We start from the raw sequence: 26,669 nt of genomic DNA, 5'->3' as shown, positions 1-26,669 counted from the left end.
CACTATCACTAATATAGCATGCCACGATCTTCTCGGCTTGTTAACCCATTTTTCAAACACCTCATTGATTTCTTGTTTTTGTTTAGAAGTTCTTTGGAGTAGTCCACTTCAAAGTCTCTTGTTCTTTATATGTTCTCTGCCATGATTCCCACCTCTGATTTCTGGATTTCTTTACTTGAGTATACATTCTTAACTATATCTGAAGTCCTTTCCCCCCAATACCATTTTACCTAATATTTTCTTTAGAATAATTATTTTTAGTTATGTTTCATCCTAATAAATTTCAGGTATACTTCTTCCAAGTCAAATTTGCCTCCTCGCCTTGGCAGGTATTTGATTAAATGACTTCTGGTGTCCCTTCTGGCTCTTTATTCACATTCCTATGATGATATGATATGAATTGAGATTCAGCATAGGGAACCATCTTCTATAAAACTTCTTTCGTTTTCTACCTGATCTGGTTGATCTCTCTTGAAGTTGTCACTACACTTAAGTGCAGATTCTGCCCTTTACTTCTCTTTTACTTTGTTACATTCTTTTACATCTAATCATGGAAAATTTACACTTCTTTAGACACATGCTATCATTAAAGTGCATAATTTTAAGAATACCCATATCTATTTCTCTTTATGCTTTCTGTCATTTTTCTTTTTTAAAAATTCTGATGTTAATGAATTGGAAGCTCAATGAAAGAAATCTGTCACTTAATTGATAACTAGGGATGATATGATCCATAGATGGCTAGGATCATGTCTCCTTTTGTTACTCTGCCACATGTAGCTCTCTCAAAATTTTACCTTGATTAAAAGAGGAGAAACTTCCCTGGTAGGGGAGTAGTGTTCTTTGTAAGGTACATAAGTGGATTTCTACACTAGAGGAAATTCCGAAGTGCCCCGTTTTGATTTCTTAAAATGGCAGCTAATATTTTTATCATGCTATGTACTGACTTTCTACAAACTTACTATTCTGCATATTTAGCATCCTGTATTCTTTGTGTCAAGTTAGAAGATGGATGAATCATCTAAAAATGCATTTATTGAACTTTGTTTCCTACAGTAAGTTCCTCAGGAGGGGAGAATCTGCCTTTTCCTTGCAGAGATCTTAGAATAGACAGGATGGCTTGTCTATTATGTCAGCACCACTCATTGTAAGAAGTGATTAAGTATGAAATATCTCAATGCACATAGTCACCAAATACCACCCAATTCTTTTTCCCCAATTCTTTTTTCCCACATCTTCCATTTTCCTAACCTTTTCTCCCTGACAAGGCTTGTTATCTGGAAAATTTCTTTAGATCTTTATTAGGGATTTCAAATAAGAGAAATTATACCTAAAGCAAAACACCAAAAATCCTTTCTATTTGCTCCTCCACCTAAAACAAAGGAAATCTACTGGGTATTTTTTCCATGCAATATGTTTAGATATATTAGATTCCAAGAAATATTTCTATAGTTGTGGAACATGTATAGATTTTGTAGTTTAATATAATATGCACTCAATGGTAGTAAAAACTTAAAAATAGTTTTCTTCCCTTAATGTTCTCAGAATCTTTTCATGATTTTTACTTAAAAAATGTAATAAGGGAGGACCAAAGAAATTTAGAACTCATTTTAAGTCTCTCTTAATTAGGTATAAGGTGTCCCTAGTAGATAATTTAATATTCTGGAACCCCTTGCTATTTTTGCACATTTTATGCAAAGATATATGGGCAAAATAACCTTATACATACAAACTGTGGAGAATAATTTGTAATCTTCCTAAAACACTAATCTGCTTTATTGTTTTAATATAGTAAGCTTCTATACTAGACTTTTCCTTTCCTGGGGCTCATTGCTTTGCTTCATTGGTCCCATAGAACCTCTATAGTCACAGTAGTAATAATAGATATTTTTTCAAGTTCCAACTTTATTTTTTTCCTCAAACACCATCAGAGACCATGAATTATCATCATTTATACCCTAGTTGTATGCTTAAGTGCTTTTATAAGCAGTAGTCCCTGGATCTACAAAATATTGGATCTAGATTTAAATAGTTCACAACCAAAAGAAAGAAAAAAGTTTTTTTCCCCACTTGTCATACATATGTGAATGCACCTCTTTTAGATGTGCAAGGTTTTACTAATGGAAAGAAGTAGAAACAAGGACAGTTTTAAGAGTAACGCTGAACAAACTTGGACCCTCAGAGATTCACAGCATTTAATTTTCATGTGAACAACATGAATTTAAATAACTAGGGAATAATTTCATTCCTAGAATTCCCTGAGGACTATGAGACAAATACTTGGTTATGGTGTGGATAACAGAAATGTGAATATTTTATCATCATGTGATAAAGATGAATTTTCTCATTAAATTGAACTTCCTTTGAACTAATAGCATCACTGAGTTTTAAGTCCTAAAGAAGAGCTTACAACCGAAAGATGATCTCAGAAAGAAATTTTTGATATAGATCAGATCTCAGAAGAAACAGTGGTATTTTTATTTTCATGACTTCAGATTAGGGAGTAAATCTTAAAGAGCTCTGCAGGTCACAGGCTAAAATTTTCTTCTTTTATTAAAAAAATGTTACAGTATCTCAGTGGCCCAGAAAAGTTGTGGTTGTCATAGAACATTCAATGGAAAAGCAACCTTGTCCATTAAAAATGTATTATTTCTGATAAGCAAAACAAAACAAAGGGCATCAAGGTCAATAGTCCAGAGTTATTAAGTGCCCCATCCTATATGTTATTTCATGTGCTTACCTAATATATTTCTGTAAGTTTGTACCCACTCTCTTTCAATAGACACCATATATTTTTATGGCACAATGTGTCCACACCTTGCGGTGGGTTGTTATGTTATTATTATCCTTGCTTTGCTTTCTGTTTAATAAATATTTCTGGTTATTAATTGGTGTTTTTGATTAAATGTTAATGGACTTCATCTTAGCTTTCTTAAATGGGAAGGACAACAAAGGGCCCTTTCAGGTTACACTGTACACCTAAATCATAAGTATATAACTGCCCACTAGTGGTGCCACTAAGAACTTTACAGCTAGTTTTGACAGGAGATAGCCCATCTATGTTTTAATAATAAATGTGAAAAATTTCCATGTGGGATAGGGTTGAATGACACATTCATATTGCACATATTCTCCCAGAAACTTTCCATAATAATTCATTGTGCATTTCCTCATATTATGTAGAATATTTTGCTTCACAGAAGTGAATAATGTTCATCTTTAGATGAGCATTATTCAGGATATTTAGTGTGGGTAATTTTGAAGATTCTACTTTTGACAGTTCCAAATCCGTATTAATATCTGTTTTTTTCTTTAGTATATTTCAAAATTTCAACATAGTAAGAGACTACAAAAGTAATATACTCAAACTTTATCCCCTCAGGAATGCCCATGACAGCAGAGATCCTGATATGTCTCTTTCTAGGTCATCTAGTGTTTCATGGCAGTGCTTTCTAATGACCAGTGGTTATTGAAAGGAAGGTGGAGTTACTGTTCCATTTTATTCCTTCCTGATAATTCCATATCAGAAGTATGTGTTTATTCAGAGAATCACTTTAAGAAGTATATTATAAGTGGGTTGGTATTCTGAGGAGGTACTGACAGAATAGCAAAATAAAATAATTTAGTGTCATATAAAGAATAATTGAAGGAAGTAGGCATCTTTTTAGCCTGTACAAGAGAAGATTAAGGGAAGATAATAAAAATGAGAATTGTCTTAAAATATTTGAAAGATTATCATGTTTATTCTGTTTGGATTCATAAGACAGAACAAGAAGGAATGTAAAAACAAAAAAATTGAAAAGATGACAATTTAAGATTGATATCTAAAAATAAAACAATGTGTCAATCAGAGCCTTTAAAGAGTTGAAAGGTCTGCCTCATTGAATAGTGGATTCTTTATGGAGATCTTTAAGTAAAAACCAAACAATGCATTATCTGACTTATTATAGGGGAAATTCATTTTTGGTTATAAGTTAGAGCAAAGAGCTACCAAAGTCTTTGCCAACTCTGAAATTCTATCATTCTATTTTGAAAGTCCAGCTTTATGCTTTTTTTTCTTTACAGAAACTATGGTCTAGACAGATTGCTCTCATCTTATACTTGATTATTTGACTTGTTGAACTTATGCAGCCTTTACATTGATTTCTATTAAATTGTATCATATTAGATTTTGTCTGTTATAACTTTCTAAGATATTTCTGCTTCCAATACTTTCATATAATATATTTGCTTTTATTCTCACATTCAAGTTATCTACAATTTAATTATCACCTCTCTATCCCTTCATTTAATCTAATCCTCAAATGTTGAATAGAAAAGGGTCAAATGCAGACCCTTAGTCCTTTAATTTCATTTTTGACATCAATCCATGAAACATTACTCTGTAAGTGTGATTTTTAATAAATTCTCCATTCATTAGAAAATACTATGTTTCAACCTATAGTAATATTGTGAGAAACTTTTTTTTATTAATTTCTTTCATAAAATTATGATTGATATTTTCATACTTAACTATCCAGAAAATAAATGACTTTATTTTGGCATAACTTATTTTTTGATCCCATTCTGCCTTGTATTGATTATTCATTATTTTTATAAATGCACATTTAAAATGCTTTAAGTAAGTAGTTTGGAGGTAGAGCTATGAATTGATCAACTATTTTGTAAAACAATTTGAAATTATGCCAGAAAATTACTAAAATGTTCCCTTTTGTCTCAGTGATATCTTTGTAGGATATAAAGAAATAAAAATACACACACATACATATAGGAGGTAGGGATATTTTCACACAAATAAGAAAATATCCATCCCATCATTTTTTTTTGTTCAAGAAAAAAAATTCTAGATACTAAGTAGAGGGTTAAACGTGGTAGTCTTTGAGGTTCTTTCCAGATCTAGAAATATGATTCTTTGAATGAAGAATGACTGAAAAAAAATAGGTATGCAAATATAACAGAATACTATATATAAGAAATGTATAAAGAATACAGAAAAAAATTGAAGACTTGTACAAATTGATCTTGGCTGATATATACAGAAACTACAGAAAGATGCCTACAATAACTATAATATGTAAAAATAAAAACATTTCAACAAAAGTAAACTCAAAATAATTTTGTAGTGATCTACTTGTCTTGGGAAAGGTGTTGGGGAAATATTCTTTCCTTTTTTTAAGGCAGTGAGAAAATATGGATTTTGCATGTTTAATATATGATTGGATATTGTTTCTTATAGTTAATTTGTTTTAACTAGTTTTCTTTAAATGAAAAGAGAAGACTCTTCCATGGAGAAAAGGAAGGGGAAGAAGGAAAAGGAAAACCATTCCAATATCTTTCCAAGAAAATCCCAAATGGAATCACAGTCAGATATGATTGATAAATGACTGAACAGCAATAACAAAAACATTGGTATGAGAATCTAACTAATACAAAAGCAAACTGGAAAATTTCTAATATGATTCATAACTTTAATATACTTAAGTTTTATCTAAGTCCAGAGTGCATAAAGCAGCACTGAAACAATGATGATATATCAAAAAGTCATTACTTGGCTTTGACCACTAACTCTCTTTCAAATTCAGTTCCATTCACTACCAGTGTGACCTTGGTTAACTCACAACCCTATTTGTCTTAGTTTCCTCCTTTATAAAATGGGTTGGAGAAGGAGATGGCTAACTATCTTTGCCAAGAATACCATGAATGTGGTCATGAAGAGTTGGAGTCAACTAAAAATCACTCAACAACAAACTCTTAATAAGATCTTATAAAACTGATTGGTCTGTCCATTAGGAATCTTTTTGGCAATGGACAATATGATATATGCTAACTGAATCTCACAGGATATATACTTGGTTTTGCTTGAGAAAGAAGGAAGGAGGGGTGGATTTAATGAGAACTAAAGTATCATGTACTATCAGGGAATTTTCAACTTAAAATTAACATATAAATTTATCAAGATGATATATAAATAAAGAAAATAATTCCTAATAATAATTCTAAAAATAATATAATCCCTTTAATTTCTCATGTAGTAGGGAGATCAAATATGACTTTGAATACATGGGTTGACTTTATAAGACGAAACTCCCAATTTCTGCAAGTTGCTTAAACTGGCATACTTTTAGTGTTCTTTTGCCACAACGATTTCCACTTCACACATTTATGATAAGCAAATTTTTATATCATGCCTTTAAATTTTTTGAAGTACTTTCCTGATGAAATCTTAAAGGAATGGATAGTGCATTTTATTTATACCCAGTTTGGAGATGAAGAAACAGTCTCAAAAATCATGTCGTTTGCCTGTAATCACAGTCTCAAGGCTGTTCTTGAATATTGAACTTCTACCAACAATGTCTTCCTTATTTTCATTAAATTTCCTTTTCTATTCAAAATACTTTATAACACTTTATGTTAAAATAATTTTTCCTAGTTCACCAAATAATTAACAAACATTATTGCATTATTCCAAATTTGCTAAATTGGATATCTTTAATTTTTTAATACTCAATATAAATATTCATAGTCAACTATTACATGGTATTCACTTTTTATTTCCCTATTTACTGTTTTTCTTCTGAATTTTAAAAGAATGAGACACCCAGGTTCCCCCAATTACTGGAATGTTGGGCCTTGAATCCGGAAGATCTATATCTCAATCAACCCTCAAATACTTATTAGCTGTATGACCCTGAACAATTCACTTAACTTCTTTGTGCCTGTCTTTTGAGGCTATAATTGTGCTTGCTCTCCAAGGTTGTTTTGAGGTTGAAATATGATTATATTTTCAACGTCCTTTACAAACTTCAATTACCAGTTTATTTTATTATTATGATTATAATTATAACTTTCCACACATTTTCAGCCATTTTCATCTTGTTTTCTCCTTTAACTGCATATCCAATATTTTGGTCTTGCTTTCTTGTTCTTGGGTTAACATAGTGTCATATGTTGCCATGACTTAATCTGATTAAAACTTCAGTTAGATATTAAATCCACCATGATGACATTTGTGTAAAAGTAGTTGTTCAGGCCTAATTGTTATACATATATGTGTATTCCCTATTGCCCATTTTAAACAATGGCATAAAAATATTGAGAGATAGTTTGTTCTTTGTAAAATATAGAAGATAATTAGATTTTCCAACACTTCCCCCACTCCACAGTTTCTAAAGTGCACTGGATTCCAGTTAAATCAGAATTGCTTAAATATAATTATTCAAAATAGATTGGGAAAGTACTAGAGTGAAAGTGAAATTTACATGAGGTCATGAGTTTTTGACTGAAAGAGAGACTTGAATATCAAAATGCTATTAGTACTACTTGTAGTCCATTTTACCATGGAAACCACTACATTGTATATTCCTATATACCTGGGAATATGATTGATAAGGAAAGGAGAGAGGAATGAAAACTGTTTCTAGTTATCAACATTATCTTTAATAAAAGATAATTGAAGAATGATTAGAGCATACATTTCCTTTCCTTATTATCATGAAATTACTCTAGGCATCACCTTCCTTTTCCCTCTACAAATCTGATATATGTCTGCGTGTGACTGTGTATGTGTATTTACAGAAAATCTGTTATAGTGTTATCAGAATTAAAATATAGAAATTATAAGACAGAGAATTCAATGCTTAAAGAATGGCTTGAATAATTATACAGCAAATTTAGAAATTATCAGCATGAAAATGATTTCAGAATTACCTTGTAGGCCCTCTAGGTTAGGAATCTTTAAAAAAAAGATTCATCGTGTATAGCAAAGGCAGGCAGCCAACTTAAGATTCAGTAAGGCCACTTGAGAATCTTACTGAAAAAAAAAAACAAAAACATGGCTTAAAATGAGTTGAAAAAATGTCAAAGCCTTTGATTGAATTCTTTTGTTAAAGGCAACTGTGTATTTTTAATTGAGAGACTCCAGTGTTGGGGAGGATGTTCATGGAAAGAGAGCTGGCTTAGAGACAAGAAACAAAGGACATGATAAACAAATCTTTCTCTAGAACCCCATGGAGATTTCTGTTTGGTTTGACTCACTGATTAAAGCTAGAAGTGAACCTAGATGGCTTTTATTTAATATTGTTTACAAGATCTGGAAGAAGTACATTGTGGATGCAAGTAACATTTGTTAATTACCTTTTATGTGCTAGGCTCTGTAATAGGGTCAAACAAGATAAAAACCCAAATAGCTCTTTTCTTCAAGGAACTTATATTCTCTTGAAGGAATGTAATTTGCAGATATAAAAGTAAATAGAGAATAATTTCTGTAACAGAATAATTGGGATGTGGGAAGACTGTGAATAGACGATTACCTGAGTTCCATTCCCCATTCAGGGAATTGTTTGTTGTTTTTTATTCTATTTCTAAATAACTCATATTGTGCCTTGAAAATAATTGTTAGTTCTATGTCTTTAATATAGTTGTTAATAAACAAATGTTTATTGAATTGAATTCAAAGAAGACCTGCAATCTTCTAAGAGGCAGAGTTAAGGAGGAAATATATTTCCATTTTAGAGGACAGCTTGTTTGTCAAAAAAAAATAAAATATTTCCTAGGAAATTAACTACTAAGAGAATGAAGTAACTATAGAATATCAGGAGAAGCTATGTGAGTAGGGACAAAATTTGTATGCCAGATATTGTGCTATCTTCTAAGGACACATACATACACACTCACACTCAAACATACAAATAAAAAATTATTCTTGATTTCAAGGAGCTCACTTTAGGGGGATGACAACAAACAAATTACTATGTATAAAGTGTATACAGGATAAATTGGGTTTTATCTTAGATGGAAGTCATTTAGACTAAGGGGAGACTGTCTTCTTGAAGAAGTTGAGACTTTAGATGGGACTTTGAAAAAAAAACAGGGGAACTGGAAGACTGGTATGGAGAGTGTTCCAAGCATGAGGGTCAGTCAATGAAAATTCTTATGATATAAATGATGGAGTGTCATATTTGAAGAACAAAAAGGTTGATGTCATTGACTCACAGATTATGTGAAGGGGAGAGTAAGGTGTAAAAAGACCAGATAGATGGGAAGGAGTTAGCTTTGAAGCTTTCAGCGGCTTTGAATAGCTTTGAAAGTCAAATAGGATTTTGTATTTGTTTCTGGAGGTAATGGTAAATAATTGGAATTTTTAGAAAAGGGAGTCAAACCTTGGCTTAACAAGATCAGTTTGTTAGGTAATTGGAAAATGTATTAGGGTGTAGAAAGAATTGAGGCAAGGATGCCCACTAGCAGATTACTGTGATAGTGCAGTTGTGAGTTGAAAATGGCTTCCAGCAAGATTATGGAAAACTATTGGAGAGAAAAAGGAATATTATATATTAATAAAAGGTGGAAATGTTTTCTGGAAGAATGGTCTTTACATTTTTGAGTCTAGTCTTATACCTTCCTACCACATTCCCTTGATGTCACTTTCAGACTATATTGGTCCCCAGCTGAGCTTTGCATTGAAGTAATTTGGCCTGTTTTGTTGTATGATGAATTTAGTAAATGAAGATATTTAATCTACATATTTCAAGTGATTCCATATTTTCCAGAATGTCCTCTAACTAAAATAACTTTGTTCTCACCATATTATTTGAGGACATACTTTTGAATATTGAAACTAGAAAACATTACTAGGCAGAAGACAAGAAAGAATAAGATAGCAAACTGTGACATAACAGGCTGTAAGAAAACAAAAAATATATATGTGTCTATATGGAAATATGCATTCACATACATATGGATATACCTACTATACACACACATATATGTTAATCATCATCGAGGCAAATTTCATTTATTTATATTTGAATATGATGGACATCTCTTGGGAGACCTGACATCAGTGGTAGGATGACCTGGATTCAAGTCTCAGCTTTGACACAAGTAACTGGTTGATAGTTGCCAAGATGTTTAATGATTTTTATTAGTGACAGATTATTTTATTTTCTCACCATAAGTTTGTGACTAATGTAATCACAAGTACTACACCTACTCTCTCCCAAATTACATACAAAGACAGAATATATGATTTTTTTCAATTATCTTATAAAATCTCATTTATATTACAAATATTTTATTTATAAAAACATTATATTACTTTTAATTCTCATAATAATTAACTACTCTTTTCTAGAGATGTCAGCTTGATTGTATGACATTTATGTTTGATTTCAAAATTCCTTATATCATTTATAAAAGAAAAATAACAATAGGAAATGGCAAGTCAAGAAGGGTTTTATGCCGATAGAAAATTTTTTTCTTAAGGGTAACTCAGGTAAAAGTTGGAATAGAGTTTCTGAATATTACCATTTTTCCTCCTTCCTTCTACATTGCTGAAGATTCATGTGTGGCATTTTAAATTTAAATTTCAGTTCAAAAGTTGTGAAATTTTTAGAATTATTGAAATGAGGTATATTTTCAATAGTTATGATGTTTTTCTTCCTTTTTTGGAGGCTATATAATATACCTTGATATTGAAATATGAACCAATTATACTTTCCTATTGGTTCTGCCTTGAGAACAGATGTCATTTATTTCATTTTTGCCTTTCTATTCCCAAACTCTAGTAATAGTTCTTTCAATGTAGTGGGTGCTTTATAAATGTTTCTGCAGTTGAAATCTATTGAATAAAAAAAATTAAAAGATTGTTAGAAACTTTTAAAATGAAAGCAAAAATCAATCAATATCAATAATCATTTATTAAGTTCCTACTAAGTTCCAGTCACTATGCTAAATGCCAGTTATCAGTTCATGCCCTTCTGTCCCTATATATGCCCTTCTCCCTTCCTTCCCTCCTCCTTCCTTCCTTCCTTCCTTCCTTCCTTCCTTCCTTCCTTCCTTCCTTCCTTCCTTCCTATCTTTCCTGTCTTTCTTCTTCTCCCTTCCTTAGAGACTTATAGAATATTTCTTTTTGGAAGACATTGTTCTAGATATACAATAACATATTTCATACTTTTGCAATGGATTTTGGTGGTGTTTCTCAGTGTATTAAATAGTGCAGGTAATATAATTATGTGTATGTTGCTTAGATTATTTGCAGAATATCTGAATAATTTACTGATTCCTCACTTCCAATAACAGTGAATTTGTACTACCATAATAATTTATTCATTTCCATTAATGATTCATTTTTGTTTTCTTATAAATGTTGGCTATCATATTACTAAGACTGGTGTCAATAAATTTGCCAAAAAAAGCTAATATTTAAATTGTCTTTTATAAGAATAATGTTATGAATATACCATTTTTCTTTTTCAGGGTACAAGTTGAATTCTACATGAATGAAAATACTTTTAAAGAGAGGTTAAAATTATTTTTCATCAAAAATCAGCGATCAAGTAAGTAGTTCACTTAGTTTCCCTAAAATAAAAACTTAATTTCTTTCTAGTAATATTACTTTAAAGAACATCAGATTTTGTTTATATTTTGAGGGAGTAGAGAAGGGAAGGAGTCAGAAATATTTGATCAGGTCTCTGAATTTTCTTCATTCTCCTGATTTCTCCCAGAAGTGGTAAATTCTCAAAGAGATTTTAAGGAAATAAAGTAAGGGATAAACAATTTTAATCATGTAGTCAACTTTTTTCTTTTAGTGAGGAGAATCAATAGGCCTGAAATCAATGGATACTGATGTTACTAACTGACCAAGGAGATGGACTGTACTCATGGACTGTGAAAATTAAGCATTTCCTGCCTCCTGTGCTCTTTGTGATAGAAATAAAGCAAAGGATGATTCTGCACAGATGATCTAAAATACATAAATGTTAAAATTGGATTCCATCCAATTTAGTTCAATTTATAAGAAGGAATTAAGCACTAAATATGTGCTTAGAATTGTATTATAGAGGTATTAGAAAAACACAAGATAATTTCTGACCTCAAGGAATTATCATTTCATCATAAACATCATCAATATAATTTGTTAAGATGACCTGGGTTCAAATCCGAAGTCTCACTCATACTGGTTATGTAACCATGGGCAAGTCATTTAATTTATCAGTTCTCTAACTTGAAGTTGAAGGAAAGTGCTAATCTGTATTGGTAGGGGAATTTTCTTCACCTGGAGTTCCCTGTACTAATGAAATCATAACTCTACTTCCTTTTCCTATAGAATTCATGAATTACAAGTTATTTAACCATTCCCCATCAATAATTACCTACTTTATTTCCAGTTCTTTTCTACTACAAAAAAATACCACTATATATGTTTTAGTGCTTTTCGTTCTTTTTATTTTCCATCGTTGAAATTCTCAGGGTATGTGTCTAGCAGTAGAATTTCTATATTAACAACTAAGGATATTTATTTTAATCACTTCATTCACATAGTTCCAAATTACTTTCCAGAATGACCAGACTAATTGACAAGTTTCAACAACAGTCATTCCAATTTTTAACTAATAATTTTTTAATTTCATAATTTTTTTTGAAAATTTGCATAGTGGAAGGTAAATTTCAGAGTTGTTTTGATTTGCATTTTTCTTCATATTAGTGATTTAGGTCATTCTTTTGTAGTTTTTCAATGGTTTGTTAAGAGAGACATGGGAGAGAGAGACAGACAGAAATAGGAGAAAGATATGGGAGAGAGAGACAGACAGACAGACATAGGAGAGATATGGGAGAGAGGGAGAGAGAGAGAGAAAGAGAGAGAGAGAGAGAGATCTATATAACTTGGATAGGAAGCAAAGAAGGGATTAAGGATTAATTAAGCACCTATTCAAAATTGGGTTAAGTACCTTACAATGATTCAACCCTCACAATTCTGTGAAGTAGCTGCTTATACTTCCTATTTTTTAGTTGAGACAACTTAAATGATGCTGAGGTCATATAGCTTGCAAGTGTCTAAGGCTAAATTTTAATTCAGGTCTTCTAGGGTCTGGGTCTAGTACATTATGCATTGTGTAATTATTTACTTATGTTATATTACACTCTTATCTGAGATATTTTATACAAATTTTTTACCTGGTCAAAGATTACTCTAATTCTAGTTGTATTAATTTTGTTCATATGAAACCTTTTCAGTTATATATTGATATATATTTGAATTTGTCTATCCTGTTACCTAGTTACCTGTTACCATCTAGTGGTACATATAAAAGGTACTTGATCCAATTACATTCATATTTTATCATATTTTAACATTTATATTGAGGTCATATAGTCATTTTGCATTTGTTGGAGGAGTGTATACTAGTAGTATACAGCTAATAGTATAAAGTTTATTTCTGCTATGGGATACTAATGCATAATGACTATGTAACCCTTAAAAGGTCAAGTCATTTAACTTCTCAGTGGTCAAGCAGTTCTCTAAGATGATAAGTTGTAAAGATAGGACTTTCTTTTTTTGTGAGTTTCATGGATCAATAAAATACAAGACTAGCTTCTATCCCTACAAAATATAGATTAGCCTTATGTGGTCATCCATCCTTGTTATGAAAATGTTATTTAAAAAATCCATCACTGGTCCAAATAGTAAATTTCTTATCTGTTCATTAGATAATTAAAATTAAAATGTTTCTTAGTTCTTTGACTATTGTATTAATATCTGTCTCTTGTTAATGTCAGACTATATCTTAATAAATATGTATAAAATGACTTGGAGTTTTGTTTCTTATTAGAGTAGAACTCAGACAGTAGGAATATTTTAGTTATGCCTAGATTCATAATAATATCTTTGATTTTAGGTACAAAAATGTGACTATTTTTTAATCAAGAGGGAGAAAAAAGAGAAATTATCTGCCTATCTGAGTAATAATTTTAGTAGGGGTTTTTTTAATATGTTTGTATTGGGTGAGATATCATAAGCTTTTGTCTTATTGACAAGAAAGAAGATAAGAGTAGAGAGAAGAAAAGGAAATTTGCTTTTTTCTGAGTCCTGGCATCAAGTGATTCATTTATTATTATTAAGATTCCGTTTATTTTCAATAATGAAATTTTAGATTCATTAAAGTACTATACTTTAAAAGGGAGCCTAAGTTTGAAGCTACCCGTTCTGAAACGGTATTTGAGATCTTTGTAATATCATAGGATTATAGTTAACATATATTTTGAGATGGCAGGGATATTCAAGCTTACCTAGTCCAATATTTTCATTTTATAGATGAGGAAACTGAGTTCCAAAGATTCTAAGGGAAAAGTGTGAGTCATGCTGTGAACTTATATTCCAAAGTCAGTTTTCTTTTCTTGTATCATATTGCTAAATGTCTTATTTTTAATGATATTCAGAATATAGTGTTCAAAAGCCAGTATCACAGTCATCTAAGGAATGTTACAAAGATGATAGCGAATGAGACAATTAAATACTTTGTTGACAATAAATGCGAAGAAAACAGATTTTTATTTTCATGATATGCACAAGGTAGAAGCTTTGGGAATGCTTTATGCATTAAATGAAACTATTACAAAGTTCATCCAATATTTCAGTAATTAAAGCTCCTAGTGTGAGTTCTAATATTATATGTGTGCTCATGCATTCATTTATAGATTCATCTAGATCTATGATATTAATGGTATCAGGAGATCACCATGAGAAAATTCCCTCTACAATGTAGTTCAGCAAATCTTCCAAAATTTAGAGCCTTAAATGTTGCCTGAGTCCCTGGGGGTTAGATAACTTGCTTAAAGGTCACAGAACTAAGGTTTGCCAATCAAGACTTCAACCTATATCTTCCTGACACTGACTAGTTGTCTTCATTTTTATACCATTCAAAATCTCGATGTCTGACATAGACCTGTTTATTAACAAATTATTATTAGCTAGTTAGCTAATGTTCAGAGTTTATACACTAGTTTAAAAATCACTTTACTATGTTATTTGATTTTTTTCCTCCTAAGAAACCTGTAAGATAGTTGCTGTCACTATCTCCATTTTACAGGAAAGTGAGACCAAGAGGTTAAAGGGCTTGCTTAGGATCATACAACTATTAAATATTTTAAGTAAGATTTCAAATCAGGTTTTCCTAATTTGAAAGTTCTATGTATTGCAATACATAGTTTGCTTATTGACTATTGCTAATAACTCATTGTATATATTTTTTTCATTTGATATTGCTTCAAGATAGTGATGCTTTATGCCAATGAATAATTGGTTCCAATCTAGAAGCTACCTTTGCAGTTGCTCTTAAGATAAATGGCTGGTGACACCATATTCTCCGACCAGTATGGAGCAAGGGACTTAATCCCTGAAATACTGAATGCTAATTCCTCTCTGACCAGGGAGTATATTTAAAAGATCAATAGTGATGAAATTAATTAAGTTCTTCATTATATATTGATTAATATTTGGTCACTTATTTTAATCTGATTTTAGTTAACATTATTAAAAATAAGTGATATTGCTATACATATCCATATACCCATCTATCTATCCATCTAATCATTCATTCATCTTTCTATATGTAAATACATTTACAAATATGTATGTATATATGCATACATGTATGTATGTGCAAGAATATATACCTAAATATATCTCTTTCTATATTTATTTAGATATCTTTACTTTATCATGGAGTTTTCATTGGTAGTCAGCTAGTTCTTTCTTTAAAAGTCATTTCAAAGACCAGATTCTTCCATACCCTGTGAAGTAGCTCTTATAATTAGAGAGGAGGAAAGAGGAAAAAACTAAAGAAAAATGTATATTAGAGAATATTCTCAAACTTTTAATATAGAACCCCTTTTAAATGAATTAATTTTAAGTAATTAAATAAATTTAAACAAATAAATGAACATTCAGTTTTACAACTTAAAAAAGTTATTTCACAGTTTTTCACACCTACAAAACTTAAGAAGTGGTATTTTTTCATTTTGTTGCCTAATTTTAACAGTCATTGCCAACTTGGGGAAGTCTTTCACCAAATATTATTCCCATTGGATGACTCAGATATCATCAGATACAGGAAGAGTCATTTTAGTTCATGAAACATTCAGGCGTTTTTTCCTAAATATTAAAACTATATGCATCTTTGTTATCAGTAGCAAATCAAAGACTTTATTCACATATACCATGTACTAGAAGAGATCTCTACAAAGCCCTCTATTTTTGAAAAAAAAATAGTGAATTCTGGTAAGAAAACAAATTAATAAAGATAGAACATTGCAGTTGTTTTACATCTAATTTTCCCAGTATCAAAAATTAAGTAATATTTTGATGTTAGACTTAAGACTTCAAATCCTGTGTCCCTACACTGCTTCAGACTTCCACTCTTTGGGTGACTGGACAATTCTTCAGCTTCATTTTATTTATTTATGAAGAAGATAATAGTAACTTTCTTTTAAAGTGTTTATGGGAAGATTATATGAGAATACATGGTTGTGTATATGTATGTTGCTTTATAAATTTTAAAGTATTATATAAATATGGGCCATAAGAATGATAGGGATGATAATTATATTCAATGTAGTCTATTGAATTTCCAAAGGGTAGTTCAGCCTTAAAAGTCTTAAAAGGTCATGTGCATAGCTTCCCTTAAATCATTCAGGAAAACATTAAATCATCTGAGATGAACATGGATTTTATGCTGTCAAAATTCAGAGTCTGGGTTTGATCCCAGCAGGTAACTTCATCTTTTATTTGTAGTTCATTTGTTCTGTTAGACTAACATTTCTAAACCTTTGGGTAATTGAAATTCATCTCCATAGAGGTATTCCACCAAGGTTTCTGAGTATTTGGGTACTTTTAGGTTCTAAATATCAATCAATGTAAGCACTCTATTTAAATGTGATATTTTGACATATTTCTTGTAGGATTTTTTTTGCCAGAATTTGAATTCGAATAAAACTTATTTCTCTTTCTTTTTTTGTTAAAGGTCTAAGAATTCGCTTGTTCAATTTTTCCCTCAAGGTATTAAGCTGTTTATTATATATAATTCGAGTACTTCTGGATCCTCCACCACAAGGAAATAAATGGTAACCCTTTTCTCTTTTTTAATTTACCCTTCTAAATTGTTTCTTAGAATTCTTCAGAAACACAATATTATTATTATCACTTTATGCTATTTAGAATTTAAGTTAAGAGATTAAGTTAAAAAATTAAGAAAATATTTTTAAAATAAATTAATTTGATCTAGTAGGCATAGCATAATAATAATTGCTGTGGTTTTTCTTAGATGCTTTTCATTATTTGTGGGACATGTGTATCTATCTGACATTTGATTTTACCCCTTCTAGGAACTCTGGGTTTGCAAAAAATAAAACAGTTCCTGGAGCACTTTGAAATTTATTAAAATGATTGACCCATAGTTACACAGATAGTGCTAGTTTAAGGAAAGGCATGGACCTAGGTCTCCTTGACTCTACCTCTATCTTTGTTTTCTTGTACTTTCTTTGACTCATTAAATATAAAGTACAAGAGGTTTGAAAAAGTGGAAGCTGACTTTCTATGCTCTGTCTTCCAAGGTTCAGAGAAACTGACCTCTAGCTCTTCATGCACAGGTTTTTACAGCTTTACAGAAGTCCTAAATCCTTGTTAACTTGTAAGAGCAAAAGACCTTAGGGTCCTTGAGCCAATATGAGATTAATCTGTGAACACTTCCAAGGGCTCTTCTTCCCTACTGTTCTTATTGTTGCAGCTGCTCTCCACAAGATTGATTCCTGTCCTTTCAAAAATTCAGGCTCAATCTTTATTAGTTTTATTTAAATTTGCATGCCCACTGTCCTACAGTTCAATTCTAGTTGTTTCTCCAGTAAACTCACAATACTATTTCTGACTCCTCAATTTTTAAGGTTGGCAGAGAGAAGAAACATAAAAATCTTAATCTCACTCAATTTGAGTATCAGGATTACAGATATAATTAGATGTATTGTTGGAGCTGATCTCCTCCATCATAGAGCTTGGTCTTAAATTTAGGTCCCTCATTTTTCTATCATGCAGGTCTTAAAATGAATTTCAAACTAGGAAACCTAATATATATATATATATATATATATATATATATATATATTAAATAGGATTTCTTAATAGGATCTAAGATAAACTGAGCCTAATATAGCATAACTTTCTTGAGTGTAGGGACTGTAATTTCTATATTTTTAATCATTATATTCCCCTTCAAGCAAAATATTTCCATAATAATGGGTATTTAGTAACTGCTTGGTGAATTGAATTGTATCACTTCACCTATGTCTTTGGATATAGTTTAAATCTTTTCAATTATTAAGTGACGGGTAGTTCTTATCTCTTCATAAATTAGAAAACTGTTGGTTTATGCAGTGCAGATTAATGGTTTTTTTTATTCTCCTGATATTTGTTTGACCATTCTTTCTCAGTCTTTATTAGATTATTGTCCATGTTCTCTTGAGTACGATTATATGCTTGGATTCTATATGCCTGATGTATTCTCTCTTTCTGTCTCTGTCTCTGTCTACCTGTCAGTCTCATTCTCTCTCTCCACTTCTCTCTCTCCCCTCTGTCTTTAGTGATCTTCCTTTTATTTATCTATCATCTCCATGCAGATGATTTTCAAATATGCATATCCAGTCTTCAGTTTTCATAAGTTGTAGGTGCACATTCCCAATTGACTATTGGGTAGTTTTATCAGGATTTCTAATAAATAATGCCAGCAAAAGAAGTCTAGATTTTTAGTCAGTAGAATGTTGGTTAAATTCTGTTATGCATTAACTCTATAATAAAGGAGCAAGTAACTCTGTATTTTATTTTTATCTGTAAAATGAGGTGTTGGGACTACATTTGTTTACAGTCAGATTCTTATGATTTTAATACCATTATAAGAACTAATTTTATTTCCTTGTACTTATAACTTTCTTGTTCCAACCAAGAATATTACAACCCATTCACTCACATCGATTCATAACCTCCCACACAACTCTGCTCTCACTTACTCTGCCATATCCAGTCATTGATAGAACTCATTGATTCTAATTCCATGGTATCTCTTGCATCCATCCCCTTTTCTCCCTTGTCACATTTTGGTTAGACTATTTATAACTGATTTCAATGCATTCAGTCTTGTCCTCCATATAGATGCTAAATTACTGTTTCCAAAGCATAGATTTGGCCATATTACTGCCTTGAATAGTTAGTTCAGTGACTTCCTAGTACCTTTCTTTAGGTTAAAAATGAATTCTTAATGTGATCTTTTAAAGTCCTTCACAATATGGTTCCAACCTCTCTTTTTAGACCAATTTTATGTTATTTCCTTTCACATAGTCTATGCTCCAAAGAAACTAGCTTACTTGTTGCTCCATTTATATAAGTTACATTTCATGAACTGCTCCCAAGGCTTTACATTTTACAAAGCCTATATTCCAATCCTGGAATATAATTCCTCCTTACCTGTTTAGACTGAAATCTCTACTTCTCTTCAGGGCTTAGTTTTAATACTAGCTCCTTTGTGAAATCAGTTTTAATTAGTTGTCTTCCTTCCCCTAGAATAACTTGGATGTTTTCTCAAGTGGAATATAAAGTGCTTGAGAACAAGGGCTAAATTATTTTTGTCTTTGCTACCATAGGCCCTAATACAATTGTATTTGATACAATAGTGTTAAATTACCAAATCTTGCATGCTTGTCAAATTGAAAAAATGGAATAATTTTTTTGTGGGGAAAATGGGGTTAAAGTGACTTGCCCAAGGTCACACAACTAATAAGTATTACGTATCTGAGTTTGGATTTGAAATCAGGTCCTCCTGACTCCAGGCAGGACCTGTTCCTCTATCTACTGTATCATCTAACTGTACCTAGTAAAAAATTCTTGATGATTGATTTCAGATTAAATATTTTATTATAAATCCATTGTATAACATTCCTCCATAAGATAGCTGTTTTAAATGACAAATTTTAGTGAAATAATTATACCATTTTTTTGGCTAGTCAGTCTAACAGTGTATCACATAAATTATTTAGGGATCTGTCTAGGTCCTTTTTCAAGTTGTTAATAGGAGAAGCTGTCAAAATTGACAGTATGTAGATGTCAGCTACCACCGCCTGCAGGAAACATCTGTTTGTGTTAAGAACATTTTTTAACCCCCTGACTCTAAATCTGGGACTTCCTGTGGGAACCAGGCATTCTTATGAGCTCTGTATTAGAGCTATTTATGTCTTTATATAGCTCCAATCAAATAAAGACTCCAGGGTGCAGGAACATATTTGTATAGGGAGTCTTTTGAATAATGACAATTCTCAGTCACATGTACATGTTATAATCTGAAGTTTTCTAGCTACATATTATACCAATTATCTATATTTGATTTTAATGGAGAGATTACATGGAATGGGAAAAATTGTGTGTTTCTGTACAGCAAATTTAAATTCTCTCTCTCTCTCTCTCTCTCTCTCTCTCTCTCTCTCTCTATATATATATATATATATATATATATATATATATATACTTAGCTCTATGGCTAAAGACAACAAGCCAAAATTAGGCAGATATGGATGTTGAAAACCTTTCCTAGTTATCCCCTTCTTTGAAATGCTTCATTTACATATGAATAGTATAATAACTTTGCTCATTTTGCACACTATTTCCATTAACACAGTCAAAGATCATATTAACTTTTTTTCACCAAGTCACATTATTGACTCACATTTAATTTTCATCACATTAAAATTCTAATGTCTTTTTCATTTCAACTTAAGTCTAGGGACATCTCCTCCATCATCTTCTTATGAAGTTGAACTTTAAACCCTGATGTAAGATCTTATATTTAATCCTAAATTTTCTTATTATTAGTTTTGTTGATTTATGCAGTTAGCACAGTTAGCAACAGACATAAAAAATGGAAAAGAGAATCTCTGCTCTCAAGCAACTCATAAATAAAAATAAAAATAAATATGAAAAAAGTCATATAGAGAAATAATGAGAGATAATCAACAGAAGAAATTCACTAACATTAAGTTGGATCAAGAAATGTTCCATATAGGAAGGTAAGATTTTAAACTGGGAAATGAAGGAAATCAAGAGAAAAAGAAGGGAGAGAAAGGTAGGCATGGAGGACAGACAATGAAATCTCCCAGAGTTGACAGATAGATTTGTCTTGTCATTGCATGAGGCACAAGGAGTTCAGTGTCATAGAATATTAGAGTACATGGAAATGAATATGATGGAAGAAAACAGAAAGATTAGGAATGATCCAGGTAGCAATTTTTTGAATATCAAACATAGGATTTTAAATTTCATCCTATAGTTGACAGAGAATCATTAGAGTTTATTGTGCAGAGGTAATATGGTCAGACCTGTGCTTAAAATAAGATCATTTTGGTAGTTGAACTATAGTGTTGAGACTTGTGTAAGGGAGACCAAGAAGCAGGTTATTGCATTAATTCAGTTGTGATGTGATGAGGGTATACACTGGGATTATAGAATTATTAGAGGAAAGTGGTATGTACAATCAGTGCTCTGAGGGTACAAATCAAGAGGAAATGCCAACATGTTGGATATAGCATGTGTCATAAAGAATATGGAGTGAGAATGATATGTAGGTATTTACCCTGGGTGACTGGGAGGTTAATTGTGATGATATATAGAGAAGTTAGCAAGAGGACAGGATTAGAGGGATGAGGGAAATAACCAAGACAGTTTTGGACCTGTTGAGTTTAACATATCTATGTGATATCTAGTTTGTGATGACCAATAGGTGACAAGAGATGTGAGACTTTAGAGCAGGCTAAGATTAGAGTCATTAGATGATAATTGAATCACGGGAGATAATGAGATCACCAAAGAAAAAAGTAGAGAGGAAGACTAGACAGGCCTGGGGGACACCTATGCTGGGTGGGACCTGGATGAGGAAAAGAACCAGGAAAGAGTAGTATCCTAAAAACCTAGAGAAAGATTCTCAAAGAGAAGAGAGTGACTGAGAGTGTCAAATACTACAGAAGGATCAAGAAGCATGATTGAGAAAAAACCTTAGATTTGTTCATTAAAAGATCATTTGGTAACTCTGGAGAAATTAATTTCAGATGAATAATAAGGTGAAAAGCTAGAATATAGAGGGTTAGGAGAGCAAATGAATTATACAACTGGATTTTATATAGAATTCTGAAGACATTTAGCCATAAAGGGGGAGGTGATATTTTTGAATGCTAGTGAGCATATCAAGTGAAAGTTTTTTTTTTAATATGGAGGAGATATGAGCATGTATGTAGGCTGTAGGGGAATATTCAGTAGACAAGGAGAGTGAAGAAAAATGAAAAAGAAACAATTCTCTGGAAAGGATGGAATAAATAGAGAAAAATGTACATATGTTTTCCTTGGTAAGGAGAAGGATGAGCTCTTCATTCAAAAAAAAATGCCAAAGGCACCTGCATCATAAGAAATAAAGAAGAGGTGGGGAGAAGCTCTTAATGGATGACCTCAGTTTTTAAGGTTCTTACAGGAAAATGTATCAGGAGAGGAAACTATGGGAAACTGTAGGAAACATGAAACAGTTTTGAAAAGCTGCTAGTGAATAGGATATTGAATCTGAGTTTATAAAAGAATTGCCTTTCTGTGATGAGGGCCCAGATGAGATTATGTAACAAATCTTTATTGAACCCAGTCATCATGTTTGGTGATTTTTCTCCATTTTCAATCAGTAACATATGAATAAGAAAAAAGAGAGCAAATGCGTGGGAGTAATTTACAACTGGTACTTCGCATGGTAAAATGAATGACATAAGTAGTAGGCAATTAACCAGAACAAGGGTAGTGTAGAATTGAATTTAATCACTGAAGGGTCAAATGAGAAAGTGAGAAGAGTGTAGAACATACAGCAGTGATGGACTGGGAAAGATCTAAGGGAACAAGGATTAGAGATCTTGGTGAAAACAAAGAAGATACTTTGGAGTTGAAAGGCAGAGAGAGAGGTGGAATGAGGAGAAATTTTGATAACAGAGCAACAATTCCTAGTTCATGAACATGAAAATGGTTTATGTATGAATGACAGCAAAATTATAGATATGACTTTCTCAGTATAAATGAGGTGATCAAAACTGAATAAGTCACAGGAATTGAGTTAGTTGAAAAGTTAGAATCTTTGAGGAAATATTAACATATATGTATATGTGTATGTATATATGTGTTATGTGTGTGTGTATACTTGAAAGAGCAGGAATTGAAAGAGAAGAAAAAGACTGTTATTCAATCTTTCTGAACTTATTGAAGAATATGCCAATGGACAACATAGCTACCCAAATTTTGATTGAATGGTATACATGGAATGAGTGAAAAAAAAATGTGTCCCAATTTAGTTATCTAATATGTCATCTAAATCTCAGTTGTGTTTCATTCCTAGATTTGAGAAGCATGCCCTTCATATATTCAACCAAATCATTGATAAATCTCTTATATACCAAAAGATCAAAGATAGAACCTCGTGGTAGTTCTTTAGGAATCTCTTTCATGGTTCACATGGTTCACATTGATGGCTATTTTTTGGATTAGACTATCCCATCACTTCCTCAGTCAAATGGAAAAGAAATGAAATGCATAATCATGTATCAAAAAGATATATTTATATGAGAAATCAATCACTATTAGACACCCAGTAAGTGTCAGATATTATGCTAAGAGTTACATATGAAAAGGAGCAAGAGAATGCCATTGGGTGAAGATTAATAGAGCAAGTGATAAAAGTTATGTCCTTGTGAGAATACATTGTAAAATCAGAGCAGTTAAGCAGTTCTGTGGTCATTTAAGTCTGCTGTCATATAGCCCTTATCTAACCACCTCCCATTACTGGATATTGTGGTAAGTTAGAACCTGTCAATTATCTTGCTTTTGTGGTGTAGGAATACTTTATAGTTAGCATTCTTTGGATCTGCTTCCTTTAGGAATCTTATCAACAAGATGAATTGACATTTCTGGAATAATTTATTTCAAATCACTTATTCTGACTAGTAGTTACTATTTAGGATCATTGACTCATAAATATAAAGCTTAAAAGAGCTTTAGCAGTAAAGTAAAATCTCTAATTTTATACATATCACTCCAAAGACTCTAAAAAGGTAGGTGACCTGTTCATGGTCATAAATGTAGTAACCACATAAGGTAGAATTTAAGCCTAGATTTTTTTGACTTTCCAGTTTCCCAAAGATCACAAAGGTAGTTACACTAGAGTCAGAATTCCCTCACTGAATATGGTAAGCAAACTATATTCTTTGATAAGACATTCTAGTCTTTTACTAAATAAAACTTATCTCCATCATCCAAGTTAAGACAAATGTTTTTCAAATATTCTAAACATCAGTTTAGTAATCACATCTCTAAGGGTGTCATTCTTCAGAAAATGCAACTCATTTGATGCTAGTCAGTTTTGCTATTAGGTGCTTTCTTATCTCCTTTTATTGTTGGTTTCAATTTTCAATTAGCTATTTCCAATCTCTATTTCCATCCTGAAGATCTTTCTCCTTTATGAGAAAAAAAGAAGCAGTGAAAAATTTGATTTTCTTAATTTTGATTCTAAGATTCTTCCAGTTTGGAGTTTATCTTCTTAACATTATGTTAGGACTATAATTCTACAAACATTTATTAAGTGTCTTTGAGCTAGTCAACTAGAATTTATTACAAGTACAAGGGAATTATATTATGGAATGGTGAATAAAGAGACAAAAATATGTAACAGTCCCTATCCTCAAGGATCTCACATTCTACTGACATTTTGCCACTTCTGTAATTCTTCATTTATCTACTTTTTAAAATGAGGGTTTATCAACCAATTTTATGTACTTCCACAATAATTTCTTTGAAACACTGTGTTGTGTCATGAGAATTTTCCTTTTGAGAACTCTGTAGACACCTAGTCTAAATAAAATAACTCAGTCTCTCAAAGCTGAAATTTCCTTTCTCTAAAAGTAGGGCATGTTTCAGATGACGCTAGATGTTTCCATTATTATTGATCATGAAATCAAAGATGAATTCATTTCATCTTCTTAAAACTCTTATTTCTACTTCTATAACTAAATCTTTCTGGTCAGATCATATCTATTATAATAATAATTTCCTTCATTAGTTTCTTTGCTTTTAGCTAACTCTTATATCTTCAATAGATAGACATTTGAAGTCCCCCATTGATACTTTAACTTGATTCTATGCCAACTTTATGGTCAGCTTCTAGAACTCATCACCCATTTCTCCTTTTTGGCTTGATGTTAAAATTATTGTTTATTTCAATCATGACCAACTTTGATCCCCTTTGGGGGATTTTTTGGTAAAGGTACTGGAGTAGTTTGCAATTTCCTTCTCCCACTCAATTTTACAGATGAGAACCTGAGGTCAAAATGAATAATTGACTTTTCCAGTGCCTCACTGTTAGTAAGTGCATGAGACTGGATTTGAACTCATGAAATTAAGTCGTTCTCATGCCATACCTAGTACTCTATCCAACTCTATCCTACTTAATTGCTCTGATATTACAATGTATTCTCACAAGGACATAACTTGTATCACTTGCTTCATTAATCTTCACACAATGGCATTCTCTTGCTCCTTTTCATATGTAACTCTTAGCACAGTATCTGCAATATCTGACACTTACTGGATATCTAATATTGATTGTTTCTCATATAAAATATCTTTTTGATACATGATTATGCTTTTCATTTTCTTTACCATTGGACTGAGACAGTGATGGGATTCAAATAAATTAACAATCAATTCAATGAACTCAACATATAATTAGGTATCAGTTCTGCTGAACCAGTGCAAACTGGCTGAATCCAACCATTGGACTGAGGCATTCTTTTGACATTGTAGTATTCAAATCAGATTTACTCAAGTATTACTCAAGTATTAGTGATGCCTATAATATAGGCCTTTCTTTCATTAAGATAGATACTTCACCTTGTTTATTACCCATACTCAACACAGTGGATTATAGGCTTATAAAGCCATGAGTATTATTACCCCTTTTTTGTTTCCTTTTGCCTTTTGAGAATTATTGGATACTTTCCACCAATATTCTCTTCCTATGTTGAGCTTGTCATCCTCTGACTTGTCCATCTAAGCAATTACACGTGATCGGTTCTCTCACCTTCCGTTTTTAGTTTGAAGTCCCTAAATGGGAGAAGCCTTCAATATAACAAACTGTAGAAATGGTTTATTCATTTGTCCTTTTCCTTTTCCTTTTTATGTTTCATATCCCACAATTTTCAGACACAATTGGATTCTTTATTGGCTTGTCAGGTTTTTCTTTCTTTTTGTTTTTCCCTTGAATCACGATGTCTTCAAGAAATGTCAAGATACTTATCTTCTGGAATAAGCAGGACTGTCAGGCAGAAAAGCAATTAGACTTGCTTTACTTGTCCTGAGACAAAAGAATTTTGGGCATTATGTAGCAGTGACAAGGAGACATGTTTGGTTAGGATTTTTGAATATTCTTTTCAATAATAGTAATAATAATAATAAATAATGATAATAATAATTAGCATTTTTATAGAATCTTAAGGATAGATAAACACTTTATATCAAATCTTATAGAGTTACCAAAATATTGAGGGTTGACTGTGGTGATCATTGTTTTTCTATCAAGAAAAGACCAGTTAAATCCTCATGCATCATTCAAAGAATATTGTTCAGGTATGGGTTGGCTTAGATAATATCTGGGATATTTTCTTTCTTTTTTTAAAGATTTTATTTATTTTGAGTTTTACAATTTTCCCCCTAATCTTAATTCCCTCCCCCCCACCCCCCACAGAAGGCAATTTGCCAGTCTTTACATTGTTTCCATGGTATACATTGATCC

The 26,669-nt window shown here is 31.7% G+C and overlaps 1 protein-coding gene across 2 annotated transcripts in view; it reads left to right on the top strand.

The window, feature by feature from the left end:
* KCNT2 (potassium sodium-activated channel subfamily T member 2) overlaps nucleotides 1–26,669 on the top strand; it is a 537,465-nt gene that overhangs the window by 131,152 nt on the left and 379,644 nt on the right. For both annotated transcript variants that reach the window (XM_074222275.1, XM_074222274.1), the window contains exons 2-3: nucleotides 11,254–11,333; nucleotides 16,797–16,896. In XM_074222275.1, coding sequence (XP_074078376.1) covers nucleotides 11,254–11,333; nucleotides 16,797–16,896 — 180 coding nt within the window. The remainder of the gene's footprint in view (nucleotides 1–11,253; nucleotides 11,334–16,796; nucleotides 16,897–26,669) is intronic.

The sequence above is a fragment of the Macrotis lagotis genome, chromosome 2 (genome assembly GCF_037893015.1).
Source record: "Macrotis lagotis isolate mMagLag1 chromosome 2, bilby.v1.9.chrom.fasta, whole genome shotgun sequence".
NCBI lineage: Eukaryota > Metazoa > Chordata > Mammalia > Peramelemorphia > Peramelidae > Macrotis > Macrotis lagotis.
Note: the sequence above shows the minus strand (reverse complement) of the source record. Positions and strands in the feature narration are given on the sequence as shown.